This window comes from Narcine bancroftii, chromosome 6 (assembly GCF_036971445.1).
Source record: "Narcine bancroftii isolate sNarBan1 chromosome 6, sNarBan1.hap1, whole genome shotgun sequence".
Taxonomy (NCBI): Eukaryota; Metazoa; Chordata; class Chondrichthyes; order Torpediniformes; family Narcinidae; genus Narcine; species Narcine bancroftii.
Genome location: NC_091474.1, coordinates 47190398 through 47208065, shown reverse-complemented (window position 1 = coordinate 47208065; position 17668 = coordinate 47190398). Strand labels below are relative to the sequence as shown.

Below are 17668 nucleotides of genomic sequence, written 5' to 3'. Positions count from 1 at the left end.
TGTCAACCACAGTTCCCTTTTTCTTCCATCTTTTCCCTGTCCCAGTGGGACAAACCGATCCTGAACCCAGTGCAAGTGGTCCCCAAACCTCCTCCACATTACTTCTGTGCTTTCACCCTTGAACTTCTGTTTCCAATTTACTCTCGCTAGTTCCTGCTTCATCCCATCATAATTAGCCTGTCACCAGTTAAACATTTTCCCATTTTGTTTCCCAAATGTTCATATATTTTAAATTCTCACTGCTGCAGTTGGTGGTTCCCACCTGCTTCAAAAGGGCATCAATTATACCAGTATCCAAGAGCAGAATGAGCTGTCTCCATGACTATTGCCCAGAAGCACTCATATCTACTGTAATGAAATGCTTTGAGAGGTTGGTTACGGCCAGATTTAACTCTTATCTATGCAAAGAGGTGCATAGATAAGAGGTGCACTGCAATTTGCCTACTGCCACAATTGTTCCACAGCAGATGTAATCTCACTGGCTCTCCATTCAGCCATGGTTCATAGCAATACAGGTACACAATCCTTTATCCGGAACCCTTGGGGGGTCAGTGTGTTCCGAATTTCGGATTTTTCCGTATTTCAGATCAAAAGCCAGCTGCCCCAGATTTAAGCCCACCTGAATTGTGCTGCCATATCCACCCCCTGCCAGTCACGCAGCATATCTCTCCCCCTCGCCCACCCGAGTCTATCTCTCCCCCTCACTCACCCAAGTTGCACTGCTGTCTTTCCCCCCATCGCACACCCAAGTCGCGCTGCCGTCTCTCCCCCACCTTGCCCACCCGAGTCGCGCTACTGTCTCTCCCCCACCTTGCCCACCCGAGTTGCGCTACTGTCTCTCCTCCCTGCCCAACCTAGTCACGCTGCTGTGTGTGTCCCTTTCTCTCTCCCCCTCTGCTGTAGCAGCACCAGTAAAACAAAGGAATTAATTGTGAACTTCAGGAAGGAGAAGTCAGGAGAACAAAAACCTGTCCTCATTGAGGGGTCAGGAGTGGGGGGGGGGGGGAACAAACTTCAGATTCCTGGATGTCACCATCTCTGAAAACCTATACTGGAACCACCATGTCGATGCAATTCTGAAGAAGACGTTTGTCAAACATATATTTCATTAGGAGTTTGAGGAGATTTGGTACATCACCAAAGATTTTTGAAAATTTCTACAGGTTTACCGTGGAGAGCATTCTGACTGGTTACATCACTGTCTGGCATGGAGGTGCCAATGCATATGACAAGAATAAGACCCAAAGGGTGGTAAACTCGGCCAGCGCCATCATGGGCATTAATCTTCCCTTCACTAATGATATTTTTAAGGGGAGGTGCTTCAGGAAAGCAGCATCTATCATCAAGGACCTTCACTGCCAAAGTCATGCCCTTTTCTCACTGCTACCATCAGGAAGGAGGTACAGGAACCTGAAGACAGCTCCTTCCCCTCCATCATCGGATTTCTCCACACTACCTCGCTTTTTCTCTTTTTGCATGACTTATTTATTGTTTTAAAATTTGTATTTACGTAATTGTAATTTTATAGTAAAATTTGCACCTTGCTCTGCACCACACTGCTGCCACAAAACATCAAATTTCATGACATCTTTATGTTAATCAACAGGATTTTGAGTAAATATGAAAGACTGATAGAAAGAGAGAAAGAAACATTGAAAGAGTGCAGAGAAGATTTAACCAGGACTTGAGGAACTAAATTACAGGGTGAGAACTTTGGTCCCTGGAGCAGAGAAGAAGAGGGAGAATTGATGAGGGCTAGCATACTTTTTCCACTGAGGTCGGGAGAAACAAGACGACATGGATAAGAGTGAAAGGTGATATGTATAGTGGGAACATTAGGGGAACTTCTTCGTGCAGAGAGTGGTAGGAGTGTGGAATGAACTGAAGCGATGAATGTGGGCTCAACTTTGATGTTTAAGAAACATTTGGATAGGTATATGGATGGGAAGGATATGGTATGGGTTCAGGTCAATGGGACTGGGCAGAATAATAGTTTGGCCTGTAGATGGGCCAAATGACCTATTTCTGTGTTGGAGGGCTCTATAGTTCTATAATGGCAAAATAGAGGGTACTGCAAAAATTAGTGGGTAATTGGAGGATTGGATAGTTTTTAAAACCTAACTGAAGGCAACAAAGAAAACAATATTTAAGAAAATATGATCTATGAAAGTAAGCTATTTGATAACATAAAAGACGACACCACAAGTTTCTTCAGATATATAAAGAGTAAACAAGAGGCAGGAGTGAACATCAGACCACTGGAAAATGACGCTGAAGAAGTGGTAATGGAGAATAAAGAAATGACGGAGAACCGAACCAAATAGGCATTTTACATTGGACTTCACTATGGAAGACACTAGTGATATGACAAAAATTCGAGAGTCGGGGGGCAGAAGACAGTATAGTCACGATTACCAAGAAGAATGTGCTTGGTAAGCTGAAGAGATGGTGAATGAATTAGTAGTGATCTTTCAGCAATCAGGAATTAGTAGTGATCTAGTCATGAATGGTTGCAGAGGACTGAAAAATTGCAAATGTTACTCCACTTTTTAAGAAGGGAGAGGAGCAAAGTACCAGATATTATAGGCCAGTTAGCTGAACTGCAATGGTTGGCGAGATTCTAGAGTCCATTATTAAGGAGGAGGTTTTGGAGTACTAGAAAGCAAAAATAAAATAGGCTGGTCAGCATGGTTTTCTTTGGCCTGACAAATCTGTTGGGGAGTCCTTTGAGGAAATAATGAGAAGGGCAGACAAAGGAGAGTCAGTGATATTGATGACTTGGATTTTCAGAAGGCCTTTGACAAACTGATAAATAAGATGGAGCCCATGATATAGTGGGAAGTATACCAGCATGAATAGAAAATTGGCTGACTGGCAGAAGGCAAAGTGTGGGAGTAAAGGGAGACTTTTCTGGCTGACTGCTTGTGTTCTTCAGGAGTTGGTGTTAGGTCTGAAACTTTTCAGTGCTTGTAACTGACTTAGATAACAGAATTGATGACTTTTGTGGATGATATGGATACAAGTGTGTTGAGGAAGCAGCGAGTCTGCAGAGAGACTTTGGAGAAATGGCAAAGAGGTTGCAGGTGGAATAAAGAGTAGAGAAGTGCATGCTTATGCATTTTGGTGGAAGGAATAGACTATTTTCTAAATGGAGAAAGAATTCAGAAGGCAGAGGTCTAAAGGGGCTTAGCAGTCCTAATGCAAGATTCCCTAAAGGTTAACTTACAAGTTGTGAGTATTAAGGGAGGAAAATGCAATATTAGCATTAATTTTGAGAGGATGAGAATATAAAGGCAAAGATGAAATGCCAAGGGTATGCAAGGCATTGAGAGATTGCATTTGAAGTGTTGCGATCAATTTTGGGTCCCACATATGAAGACAGATGTGCTAGAGTTGGAGAGTCAGAAGAGGTTTACGAGAATGATCCCAGAAATGAGAGGGTTGACATCTCTGGGCCTGCACTTGCTGGAATTAAGAAAGGATGAGGGGTGATCTCGTTGAAACAGATAGTGGTGATGCTTCCAACATTATTTGTTGACCATATTAATGGCTTAATGACAATGAGATAAGTATGGTTATTAAGTTTATAGATGATACCAAAATTGGTGGTGCAGTGGAGAATGAAGAAGGTTATCAATGATTAACAGCTCTAGATAGACTGTGAAAGTGGGCCAAGGAATGGTAGGTGGAATATCTTAGAAAGTGTGAGGTGTTGCAGTTTGAGTAAAGTGGGGAAGACATTCAAGGGCCCAAATAGACAAGAGGGTACAGGTGCTAGGCTGGATAGAGTGCATGTGGTAAAGATGGGAGAATTTAGGGCCAAAGCACATAACCTCAAAATAAGACGTTCCTTTAGAACAGGGATGGGGAGGGCCGTGACTCTGGGAGTTGATGCTCATACGGCTGTGGCCAAGTCATTTAAAGCAGAGTTTGATAGGTTCTTGATCAGTAAGGGTGTCAAAGGTTACTGAGAGAAAGGAGAGTGGGATTGAAAAGAAAAATACATCAGACATGATGGAGCAGACTCAATGGGCTGAATGGCCTAAATGTGTTCCTCGATCTTATGGTCTTGAGGTGCAATGATTTTCACTTAGTGGGTGGTCCATGGCCAAAACTGAAAAAGCTGGTACAATTTTTGACATTCAAACGGCATATGGACAGATATGGCTTAGAGGTATATGGACCAAATGCAGGCAAATAGGACTAAGGCAGAACACTAATTTGGTGGGATTAGACAAATTGGGCCAAGGGGCCTGTTCTGTGCTATGGTCAAAGCCGCAATGTGGTCTGCCCAATGCTTTGAACAGCAATTAAACAATGTCCCTGCTCTTAATGCCCTTACCAATGAAGGCAAACATGCCAAACGCCTTCTTCACCACCCTGTATACCTGCTTCACTACTTCCATGGAGCTGAGCACCTGTACCCTCTTGTCTCTTTGTTCTACAACACTCCCCAGGGCCCTTGTATGTTTACCTTTGGTTTACTCCACCTAAGTGCAAAACCATGCACTTTCTGAGATATTCCACCTGCCATTCCATTGCCCACTTTCACAGTCCATCTAGATCTGTCAATCATTGATGACCCTCATTCTCCACTGCACTAACAATGTTATCTCCAAACTTACTAATCATGCTTATAACATTGCCATCCAAGTCATTAACATATGACAAACATTATTGGAACTGTCACCAATATCTGTGCCATACCATTAGTCACAAGCCTCCAGACTGCAAAACCATCCTCCAGCACCACTCCCTGACTCTTATCATCAACCCAAGCCTGAATCCAAGCTCATGCTGGATCCCATGCTACCATGTAGACTAGCCCACCATGCAAGACCTTTCTAAAGGCCTTTCTAAAAATACATGTAGGCAACGTCTACAGCTCTGCCCTCATCAATCTTCCTTGTCACCTCTTCAAAAGAGGCTCAGTTAAGTCCTTTATGCGTGAGACAGAATTTCCCACCCATAAAAGCCATGCTGACCATTCCTAACCAGTCCTTGCCTTTCCAAATACAGGTAGTTCCTGTCTCTCAGAATCCACTCCAGTAGCTTACCCATTAATCACTGGCCTATAGTTTCCTAGCTTGCCTTTAGACCTATTTTTAAATAAAATCACAACAGTAGCTACCCTCAAAGTCTTCCGACTCCTTACCAATGCTTATCACTACTAGAAAAATAGCTCTGCCAGGGATCCTGCAAATTGTTTTCCCTGGGTTCCCACAATATCTGCGGAAACACTTGATCAGTCACCAGGGATTTATCCTTTAAGACCTCCTGCACCTCTTCTTCTGAAATGTAACCCTAGATAAGACATCGCTTTAGAGTTACAGCATGATAACGCGCCCTTCCAGCCTGTACTGCTCAAATACAACTGTGTGACCAATCAACTTTCTAATCCCAAACATCTTTGGTATATGGAAGGAAACCTGAACATCCAGAAGAGATTGACATGGACTTGGGGTAAATTTACGAAGTCCTTACAAGGCAGCAGCTGGTCTTGAACCCATGTCATTGCCACTGTCACAATATTGCTTTACTTCCTTGAGTTTCTTAGCCTCCATATCTTTCTCCATGTTAAATACAGATGAGAAATGCTCATTAAGGATCTTACCCATCTCCTGTGGCTTCTCATCTGCCAGAACAATCTCACCCAGCTCTTTGCCCTCCTTATTGTCCTCTTAGTGTCCTGACAACATCCTGGTGACCCTCTTCTACACTCTCTCTACTGCTACCATATCCTTCCTATAGTGAAGCAACAAGGATTGTACACAATACTTTAAGTACTGCCTAACTCTAACCAATCGTTTGTGCAACTGAAACACGATGTCCCAACTCTTGTACTCAATTCATCGGACCTTTCTCAAACCTATCCACAGTATCACTGTTTTCAGAGCATTCCAAGGTGCCCAGAGAATGATTGAAGAATTTGATCTCTTTTGCATTGTGTAGTCCAACAATATTTCTTCCTCCAGTTTCTAGACTAAAGATTAAACTGGATTTTTTCCACCCAGAATATTTTTTTCCAACTATATTTCCAAGTACATTCAATTTAACAAACAGATATTAGTTCCTAATCATTCTTGTTTTTGAAACAACAATTAAGGGAAAGAAGTACCAGTAGATGCAGAAGAAAAAGGAGATTACCTTTGAAATCTATTGTATAGTTGTATTTTGCAGTGGAAAATGAAAAATTGGCATCTGAATTCATCCTAAAAATTCTTTCAATATCTTCACTGCTTACGGAGCAGGGAATACTGGGATCCCTCTGAAATAAAGAAATAAGCAATACTGATATTAACCTCTAATTTTTTTATCCAGTTAACAAGTAAACATGCACTCAGAGTATGAGAATACATGAGTACAATGGACAGATACACCAACATTCGTTCTTGTTGTAGCCATGCAGGTATGTACGATACCACAAGAGTATAAATTAAATTACCACAATATTCCAAGAGATATAAAATATACAAAAAGACAAAGAATATTCACAGTTACTGTTAATTCAAAAAAAGTGCAGTCAGATATTTTAGTGGTCTTGGAGTAGTTTCTTTGGCTTGGCTTCGCGGACGAAGATTTATGGAGGGGTAATGTCCACATCAGCTGCAGGCTCGTTTGTGGTTGACAAGTCTGATGCGGGACAGGTAGACACGGTTGCAGCGGTTGCAAGGGAAAATTGGTTGGTTGGGGTTGGGTGTTGGGTTTTTCCTCCTTTTGTCTTTTGTCAGTGAGGTGAGCCCACCTCACTGACAAAAGACAAAGGAGTAGTTTATGGCTAGAGTAATAACGGGGAAGTCTAAGAGCCTGGCCTGGGAAAAAAAAAGAAAAAAAAAGAATGAATCCTACTACAAGAAATGCTATACATTTGACCTTGCAGCTAACATCTGATTGAATATTAACTGCTTCACCATCCCATGTGGTTGCCTTCGCCTTCCCTATCGCAAGAAGGGCCATATTAATGAGACGGAAAGATGGTGTCCCTCCCAATCACACTCAATAGTTATCTGATACGGGGGGGCGTGGCAAGATGGCGTAAGGATCAGACATGCCTTCCAGTCTTATTGTTTTGTCTAGAAATGCCCGTTAAAATTCTTTAAAAGTTTAGATAACTTCAGTGCTGTTAATTTAACTTATGATGGTACAATTGGTCGAAAAGAGCAAAATAAAACGACAACAGATCATCAAAAAACTACATTTTCCAAAAGTTCAAGTTTTGGAGCCTACCTACAAGAAAGACACTGGGACTCAGCCTGAAATGGATCCCAGGAGAGAGGTACAGCTTTCGGATGTAGAGATCAATGTTACATCGGTAGAGCCCTCTAAAGAGGGCGCCAAACTGCCTTTAGAACAAGGAGTTACTCAGGTTCGCACATGTGCAGTAGCATCTGACGGCAATGTTATGAATGAACCACTTGTAGTAACATCAGTTGAAGTACCGGCTGGGGAAAGGCATTTGTCAACTGTAGCGGTGGCACTGCAAACTGCACCTCTTGAGATAAAAGAACCTATACAACTTGATGTACTGGGAGAAATTAATACATTATGGATTGGGGAAAATCCTGGCCAGCGTCCTCCAGTCACTGCTGGAAAGCCTGTGGCTGGAGTTTCCACACGCAGCTATACTACAAGGAAGGCAACCAGAATGAAGGAAGCAACAGAAGACCCTTTGGTTATGCAGAAGAAGCAGGAATCTGTTGAGCAAGAATCTCTTCCAATTAAAAAGATTCTTGTGAATCTTGAATCTAAATTATCTTATACAATGCAGGGATTATCTAAGATTATGACTGAACTTGGTACTAGGTTTAATACCCTGGTGAAAATACATTCTCAGCAGATGGCTGAGTTTGGAGCTTTTAAGCTTGAAGTGAGAGATAAATTTAATTCGTGTGAAGAAGATATAGACGAAATACGAGATCAAGTTTCAGATATGACCAAAATGGTCGAAGATTTACAAACTCAAAATAAAAATTTGGTGAAAAAGATTGATTATTTGGAAAACCAATCCAGACAGAACAATATAAAGATTATTGGTTTGCCGGAAGGAATGGAGGGACCAGACCCAAGAAAATTTTTTACTGAATGGATTCCACAGGTGCTGGGTCAAGAACATTTCCCGGAAGGTATAATACTGGAACGTGCTCACAGAGCCTTGCGTAGAAGACCTATTTCAGGTCAAAGTCCAAGACCTGTTTTGGTTCGTTGCTTGAATTATTACGACAGAGAAATAATTTTACGAGTGGCTATTAGAAATGCACAACAGAGAAAATCACCCTTGATGATTCAAAATAATCGAGTTTTCTTCTATGCGGATTTGAGTCAAGAAGTTATGTTCCAACGACGGGAATTCAACTCTGCTAAAGAGTTGTTGTGGAAGAAAGGTTATAAGGCAACCTTTAGATATCCAGCTGTTTTGAAGGTTTTTCAAGATGGTTACCAACCAAAGTTCTTTGATTCTTCAAAGGAAGCTATAGCATTTGCTCAAGAGCCGCCAATTACTCAGTTTCAACAGAGACGTAGTCCGCCGCGATCTCTAAGGAGACAAGAGATGGAAAAGAGCCATGCTCCAAGAAGGAATGGTTGTAATGGTGACTCAGCAGTTGGAGTTGATTAAAAGAAGAGTTGTTCTTTTTTTTCTAATGTTTTTGTTAAAAAAAAGGAATATTAAATAATGATGATGTTAGTTTAAGATGAAGTGAGAGTTGGGGGAGAGAACTGGATAGGCACTATTTCCTGAAAGTCATCTGCTACGTGTGAGTTATCTCACACCCATTTTTTTTGGGAGTTACCGCATTGTGCGGTTTAGACGGGAGGGGGTATTTTTAACCTCCTACCTGTTTATTTTTTTCCTTTTTTTGTATTATTAGATTAAAAAGTGAAGGGTTTTTTTGGTGTTTATAAAAAAAGGCATAAGTATTTGATTGTTTAAAAAACTAAAAATTGATGTGGTTTTTTTTGTAAAGTTTATTCAGTAGATAAGGAATATTTGAAATTTAAATGTGAATGGGATGGATAAGTTTTTTTAAATATTTTTCCTTTAACTTTAAGGTGAAAGGAGTGGTAATTCTGGTGTATATTATTTTGCTATTTTAGTTATAGAACGAAGGGAATAATGGTGAAAGTTATAAATTGAATTGTACAATTCTTAATGAGGCTTGAATTTTGTTTGTGGTTTATGCTCCATTTGTTGAAGATATAGATTTCGTTGTAGATGTGTTTTATTATTTGGATATCTGAATTTTAACGTAATGATTGGGAATATTTAAATGTGGTATTGGAGCTTTTATTGGATAATTATTCAAGAGTAAAAGGGAAAAATGGTGGAAGAGTACTAAAATTGAATTGTACAATGCTTAATGAGGTTTGAATTTTGTTTTAAGATGGTGGTTTATTTGACTAATATGATGATAGATGTGAAGTTAGTTGACATTTGGTGAAGGTTTATCTCTATAGAGAAAGTTTTTTTTTCATTTTTTTTTCTCATGCTACAATTTTTTTAAAGAATTGATCATTGTTTAAGAATTTTTGATAGACAATGTTACTAACTACTAATTTTTTATATTAAGTTTGAGTTAAATATATGTTTCATCTTAACTCTGTTAAATATATGCATTTAAGTTTGATTTAAATATGTTTTTTAAGTCTGATATCTTAGTATTAATTACTTCTCTTTTTGTTAGTATTTTAATCGGTTATGTTTTTGTTTTTTTGTAAGTGGGTTTTTTTCTCATATATTATTAACTTTATTAATTCTTCACTCTTTATTTTGGGGGGGAAAGGGGAGGTTGGACTAATTTGAGTTGGGTTATTAAAGTGTAATAATTATTGGGGAGGGTATAGTTTATTTAGATTACTGATATTGTTTTGTAATTTTATTATTTTATTCTTAAATTTTTTTTAATGTAATCCTATATGTTATTCATGTTATAAAATCTTAAATAAAGTTTTAAAAAAAAGTTATCTGATACTATGTCTGACTTTGGAAAAAATATTAGATGCTCCACTACTGAAATGAATCTTAATTTTGTTTCTTATGGAGCTCATTTCTTAATTATTTTCAAAATTTGTAAGGTTAGTTTACTTTTGATTTTTTAAAAACCCCATTGATTATCTTCTTTTTATCAGGTAGTGGACTGTTTATATTTAGCCAGTAGCCTCTGAAGGGAGAGGGCTGACGATTAGTATAGTGTTTTTTTTAGTTTTTTTCTTTTCAATGTAGCATAGATCTTAACACCATTTTTATTATTATATGTGATTTGTTAATACTTTATCATGTACCTATGTAACATTTACAGAACAACTCTCTGAAATCCTCATTTATCCAAAGTTTTTTTTGGAGTCGAACTGACCGAGGACATCGGGTTCCCAGCGGTGGCAACAGCGGACCTCGGGCTCTTGGCACAAGCAGGGACATCGGTGAGGAGGTGCTGGTGATCAGCGATGGCCAGCAATTTTTTTTGGGTGAGAATCAAACATTATTTTAATGCTTAAAGATCTTTCTCTTGTTGTTTAAACACTGCTACAAGTGATTTGCTGTTGCTACTGAGCTGTTTTAAAAATAATGACTGGTTCTCCGAAAGAAGCATTTGTCTGAAATGAGCCTGCTCCCGACCATTTCGGATAATCGGAGTTGTTCTGTACTTGAAACCAATAAAAATATTGAACAAGAAGAACATTTGATAGAAAACAAACTTTTAAAGCTGCTTGCATGAAACCATTTTTAAAATACACACTGATAGAAAAGTCTATTATAATTTATTTGATTAAAACATTTATAGATAAAAATGTAATAATTTGATATGAAAATAAGATCATATGTGGAACAAGCATAAATGGCAATTGAAATGGTTTCTTCTCCTGACAGAACCATAATTTGTTATTGCAGTTAAATATTCTCAGTGCTGGAGTCACCTAGAGCTTGAGGCAATGTACATAGATGCCAGTATTCTGAACCTCTGGTGTACATTTCCATAGGTCTGGGGATAGTGAACCTTACAGGAGTACAGCCCCACAAGCACTGGGTGCAGTTCTTTGTTGGGTCACTGTATCTCACCTGGGCTGCATTTTACTAACCATCCAAGCACCAATATACAAGATTCCCTAAAGTCTCAGCACAGGTAGAAAGGGTGGTGAAGGCAGAATTTGTTTTAAAAGTAGAAAACCAACACTTGTTATATAGAAACAATTGTATTAAGCTTGGGGGGGGGGGGGTAGGGGGGGAGAAATTGTGGAGGGTCATATGACTGCTCCATCTGGAATCTGGTGGGTGGATTGTGGAGGTCATGTGGCTTCTTTGTCTGGAACCTGGTGGGAATGTAGATTGAGGAGTAACTCTGTCTGCAACCTAGTCAGAAGTCCCATCGCCTGCCAATCAAGGTTGGACTCTCCCCACCCATTAGTGCACACCTGACCTTTAATCACCTAGTGGTTACCTGGGCCGGAACCTCCAGCTACTGTACTATAAAGCCTACTACGAGCAGTATCACTCTCTCTCTTGCACTTTGGCCCTGATAAGAACCCTGCAGTGGACAACACTGAAGGAGTCACTAGCAAGGTATTCTCTGCATAGGGATCAGGGCTGTTGTATACTGATGTAGTTGTAGATAGCATCTGAGCCATGCCCACATTAGACAAGGAACGGTGGGTAGCGTATTGTAGTCCTTGGTTGAGATAAGTCTATATAAACAGTTGCTAGTATTGGAGGTAGTATGTCTGATGTGACTGGGTTGTACTGTGCTTGAGAGTGTAAGCAGTTGCTGGTATCGGTTGTGTTAAGTTTGATGTGACTGCTTGCACTGTGCTGTGTTATTGAGAATAGGTAGCGTGTGTTATCCCTGTTACAATCCTCTTAATTTGTTTCAATAAAGATTATTTGTGCATTCAGCCTGTGTCCAGACCTGCTATTCTTTGAACCCACCAAATTTTTCCCTTCCAACACAACAGTCATCTACACAATATTAACAATCAGGATGATAATGTGGTGAATTGGATCAGCAATTTTGCAAATGACAAAGATTGGAGGTACAGTGGAAGGTAAGGAAGGCACTGAAAGCTCAACACATGATCTGGACCAGCTGGAAAAATATGATGCAAAATGGCAGAAAGAATTTAATGCAGACAAGTGTGAGGTGGTACACTTTGGGAGGACTAATCAATGTAGGACACACATGGTAAACAGTAGCACACTAAGGAGGGCAGCAGAACAGAGGAATACAGATACATAATTCCCTGAAAATGCCTGCATAGGAAAATAGAGTTGTAAAGAGAGCTTTTGACACTCTGGGTTTCATAAAATTTTAAGTAGAGTTGGGATGTTATAGTGAGTTGCATTGGACATCGGTGAGGTCAGATTTGGAGTATTGTGTGCCATTCTGGTCACCTAACAATAGGAAAGATATTAGTAAGATTGAAAGAGTGCAGAGAAGATTTCTAAGAACTTGAGGAACTAGGAACTAGAAGAATGAAAGGTGAGATGTTTGGGGAATTACATGCAAAGAATGTGGAATGGACTGCTAAGTGAAGTGGTGAATGTGGGCTCAATTTTAACATTTAAGAAAAATTTGGATAGGTAAATGGATGGCAGGGGTATGGAGGGCCCGGGTGTAGGTCAATGGAACTGGACAGAATAATAGTTCAGCATGGATTAAAGGGTTTGTTTCTGCACCATATCATTCTATGGTTCTCCACTTACCACCTGAGTGAACATTCCCCCTAATGTTCTCCTTAAATATTTTAGCTTTCACCTTTAACTCGAGTTCTTGTCTCACCCAACCTCAGAGGAAACCGTCTGCTTGGATTTACCCTATCTATACCCTTCATAATTTTGTATAAGAAAATTAATAAATCAGCAGACAGGTATGAAAGAAGAAGGTGAAAGGTAAGCAAGTCAGAAATGCAACTAGACAAAGTGGGTAATGAGAAGATGAAACCAGGTGTGGAAAAGATTGAAAAGCCGAACAAAGGGAGAAAAATTATAAAGGTAAAATTTCCATCATTGTAATGTAATTCTACATTTAGAATGTTATGTACATGAAATTCTTTCACCTTGTCTACTGTAAGGCTGACAGAGAGTCGCCACTTTGTCCAGCGCCCCTCCCAGAAACCTACAGCACCTGGTGTTCCTGGTGGTCTCCCCTCTAAGTACTGACCAGGCCTGAGCCTATTTAGCTTCCAAGATCAGTCAATCTCAGGTGCATACAGGCTAATTATATGGGTGATTGGCAGATAATAAGGGAGAATGATAATTCTAAGCTAATGAGAAGGAGGGAAAGAAACATGAACAAAGGGAGAGACTCCCTCAGTGGATTGGTGGGAGTGGGAAAGAAATACCTGGGGTATGAGTTACCTGAAATGAGAAAATTTAACATTCATATCATTGGGACCCAAGCAGAATACAAGGTGCTATTCCAGTTTGCATTTAGCCTCATGGCAGGTGACAATCAAGTTCTTGTGGGAACATGAAGTGGGAGTTAAAATTACTTGAAACTGTAAAGTCAACATTGCCATTGCAGTCAGAGTGCAAGTGTTCTGCCATAGAGCCACCTTGCTAAGCTTGGTCTCGCTAATGTAGCAGAGGCTGCATCACAAATGTAATGTTGGAAGAGGCACATGTAAATCTTTATCTCACCTGGAATGACTGTTTAGATCCTTGGATAATGGTGATACCTCCCATGATTGCAGGGGTAAGTGCCAGGGAAGGAGGGAACGAATGAGCAGACCAGACAAATGATGTTGGTGTGGTTACATTGTTCTGTCAGTGTAGAGCAGTGGTTTTCAAACCTTTCCTTTCCACTCACATACCACCTTAAGTAATGCCATAGGTGCTGTGATTGGTAAGTGATTGTTTAAGGTGGTATGTGAGTGAAAAGAGAAAGTTTGAAAATCAGTTTTAATCGTACTCATTATGTGCACGGTTTCATAACTCCAAAGGAAACAGGCCAATGACAATTTTTCTCAAGCAAAAATTAGGTCTACAGGATGGTTCTCAACCTTTTTTCCCACCACTCACATACCACCTTAAATAATCCCTTACTAATCACAGAACATTTACGGCAAAGGGATTATTTAAGGTGGTAGGTGGAGTGGAAAGAAATTTTGAAAACCACTGGTGCAGAGGGATATTACCCAGCATCTCATCTGTCCTTTCCTGGTTTACTTGACACATGGTTGCAGAGACAGTGGAAGTACTGGAGGCAAATCTACAGACACTCAGTGTTTCCGGGGGACTCTTTTTTTTCCCCTCTCTCTCTGATTGTAAGAGGCGCTTTAGGCAATTTCTGCCGGTGGCGAATATGTCTGCCTTTTTTAGCAGGCAAAAGGGAATTTCATGTAATATGACACTGTTTAATTACAATGACAATAAATCAAATCTTGAAATCTTAGTTGATTTCAGAATATAAATCTTGTACACATTGAAAAGTTAACAAATTTTGCGCTAAGGAAATATTTTTTTTATGCCATTTGTTACTTTAATACAATATTAGCAAAACCACAATATTAAAAAAAGATATACATATTGATGGAAGAATTTTATGACATATAAAGATTACACATCTAGTTGTAAGGTCAGATAAGATCCACTTATTATATTCAACAAACATGGAACATCATAGCGCAGTATAGGCCCTTCATGCCACGATATTGTGCTGACCTACTAAACCTACTCCACAACTATCTAATTTTCCCACTTCACCCCAATAACCCTCTATTTTTCTTGCATTCACATGCCTAACTAAGAATCTGTAAAATTCCCTATCGTACCAGCTTCCACCACCATCCTTAGCAATGCATTCCAGGCTTGCACCATTCCATGTGAAAAAAAACGTAGCTCTGATATATCCCTGAAACGTCCTCTGCTCATCTTAAACAGATGTCCTCTGATATTTGCTTCTGTTGCACCAGAAAAAAGGTGCTAAGCCCCTTATAACCTTAAATACTTCTATGAAGTCACCTCTCATCCTTTGATGCTCCAAAGCTTGCCAACCTTATTTCATGACATGTTCTCCAATCCAATGTCATGTGACTAATATAATAATAATGCTGCTTCTGCTCTGTTCTAACTGATCTCTCTTTGTAAGTCTTCATTCGGTACTATGTCTATAACTGCTGCACTATGTACAGGCTGACTAACTGGGCTGCTCACAAAACCCTTTCTCAACGTGTCTTGGTGCAGTTGACAATAAATTTGCATTAGAACTTGAATATATTAGTTACTGGAGTTGCCTTTGAGTTAATCAATGATTGGATACAAGTGACTGATCATTTCATGTGCTGATCTCCTGTTGGGAAAACCACAACACAAAAATGGTATCTTTTAGGCAAAAATAAAGCACCAAAGAGGAAATTCTCATGAGAAACGCGGTATGAGCTACAATTTGCAAGAAAATTACCGAATATCTGGTACTCGTGTAATCATTGATATTGTGTAATGGTCAACACCCCATCTGTGGCCCAAAAATCTGGTGTTTTTATATGACGTGTGGAAAAAGTCGAATCCCTATTTTTGGCCCTGACTGCCCACCCATCTGTGCTCCCGATGCCTCAGCAGCCTACACCACTGGACGCCTTGAAATGACACAGGTCTGGAGAAAAGCCTCTGATCATCCACGTGATCAATGCCTCTCATTATCATTCCATCAGACCACCCCTCATCCTTGACTGCAAATATTGTTAAACATGAAAGGAAATTAAACATATGGCTAAAATTAACTTTCTGTGAATCATTCATGATTAGATTAAAGGCACAAAAATCAAATTAAAAGACATTTAAAATTTAAATATAGAGCATGGTAACAGGCCATTTCGGCCCATGAGTCTGTGCTGCCCAATATATACCCTGTTAACCTACTCCCCGGTAAGTTTTTGAATGGTGAGACGAAACCAGAGCTCCCAGAGAAAACCACACAGACATGGGGAGAATGTATAATTCCTTACAGTCAGTGCAGGATTCGAATCCTGGTCCCGATCACTGGTGCTGTGAAGGCACTGCCCTAATCTCTCCAGTTTTCAATCATACATGTTGGCTCACATCATTTAGGCATTCCACTGTTATGTCCCAGAAAGTCAGCAATGATAGAAATGAGCCCAAACAGTTTTATATTTGAAATAGTTTTAAATTCTTAATTGACAATAATATAACATCTTAACAAACCTATCTACACCTATTCCCAACTATGCACATCTTAGATATGTGTGGAATACCCCAAGCCACTACGGCTCAAGGCCCAATTCTCAAAAGGCAGTTCAAAGTTCAGTCTCCAAAAAATCTCAATGTTGACATTCCCCTATACTCTAGAGAAATCAGATAAGTTGACTATAACCACACACGAGGCTGATCCAGCACAGAATTCCTTTCAAGAACTCTTTGCTCCTGTGCCGTCTCTTTAAAATGGCCTCCTAAGTAAACTATACACTGCAGCTTCAATATGCTGGATCACATAGACACATAGTCTCTACACCTAGGATTTCTAGAGCTTCTTTCCTCACTCTGCAAATGTATCCAATTTAGGAACATGCTGTTCAAAGCCTGATGCCAGTTCACAGTCACTTTCCAAAAGCCTGTAGAGCTGTGCAAAATTTATTCTGTTAAAATGACAGTCCTACACAAATTTAGAAAAAACTGAAAAATGGGAACATGGAACACCACAAACAGGGAAAACAATAAATTAATACCTCAAATGTGTGCCATTTTCCACATTCACCCAAGAAGTACCAATTCCATTGTGTATCAGATGTATCCATCTCCTCCACATCCTCTTCTTCCACCAATGAAGCAACTTCCTCCCCGGCCATTGTTTAAATCACTGCAAATCAAAATTGCAAAAGCATTCTAAGTTGATAAAGTAGCAAAACCTATCAAAATTGTCTTTATTAAATCTCTCAAACTTCTGCTCCACAGTTTTTTAATCAGTTGCTTACTATGTCCATTGGCTCTAAAGGTTGTCATAGCCGAAGAGCGGTAGTGGGCACGAGCTCCCACAGCTGCACAAATGCTCTTCATGGGGCATGTGTCTCAAACAGCCTCTGACAACCAAGTCCAACTTCTGGCCTTCATGTGTGGCAGAGTTCTTAAGCCCAGCAGAGCTGTTTTCAGACAGGAGAAAGGGCAAAGGCGGGTCAGTGGCGCCTTGAAACCAGTTGCTCGGGGCAAATAGGGGTAAATTAACCACAGACGGTAACTAATCTAGGAGAGGGAAAACTGAGATTTCAAACCCCCGCTGCCTTGTGGCTATACCCGCTCATGGGAAAGACTTTGGGAGTAAGCCCCCCCCGAGGAAAAATCTGGGGTTGGAGTCCCGAAGGTAGCTGTTTGCTGTATTCTGCATGGGCTCGGCAACTCCTGTGATGCTGCTGGCATCAAATTGTATCAACCTTTGCTGTTCCTTTGGACCTGTCATTAGTATGGGGGGGGGGGGGGGGGAAGTCCGACTACATGGGCAACTCCATATCATTTCTGCCCTGGCTTACGCCCTGGAGAGGCCACTCCACAGCGGCTACCAGAGACACAATACCCCTTGTTCAACCACAATCGATGGAGGCCAAATCACTGTACTGATCCGTATTATTTTATTACCTGTGTGCTCTCAACAGTCACTGTGACCTGCCCTTATCCACATCACTGCAGTCATCTGCTAATGTCATCATTTCCACTTCTTTTAATTGCCCAATT

General features: G+C 40.2%; 1 protein-coding gene across 11 annotated transcripts in view; it reads right to left on the bottom strand.

Moving 5' to 3' along the window:
* LOC138736045 (protein mono-ADP-ribosyltransferase PARP11) overlaps positions 1-17668 on the bottom strand; it is an 89177-nt gene that overhangs the window by 33954 nt on the left and 37555 nt on the right. For 9 of the 11 annotated variants that reach the window (XM_069884883.1, XM_069884875.1, XM_069884874.1 and 6 more), the window contains 2 exons: positions 16672-16802; positions 6148-6268 (listed from right to left, as the gene is read on the bottom strand). In XM_069884883.1, the coding sequence (XP_069740984.1) occupies positions 6148-6268; positions 16672-16791 (241 nt within the window). In that variant the 5' untranslated portion in view covers positions 16792-16802. Of the gene's footprint in view, positions 1-6147; positions 6269-16671; positions 16803-16917; positions 17017-17668 lie in introns of those variants that run through there. The other 2 variants (XM_069884882.1, XM_069884885.1) reach the window with 2 other exon arrangements.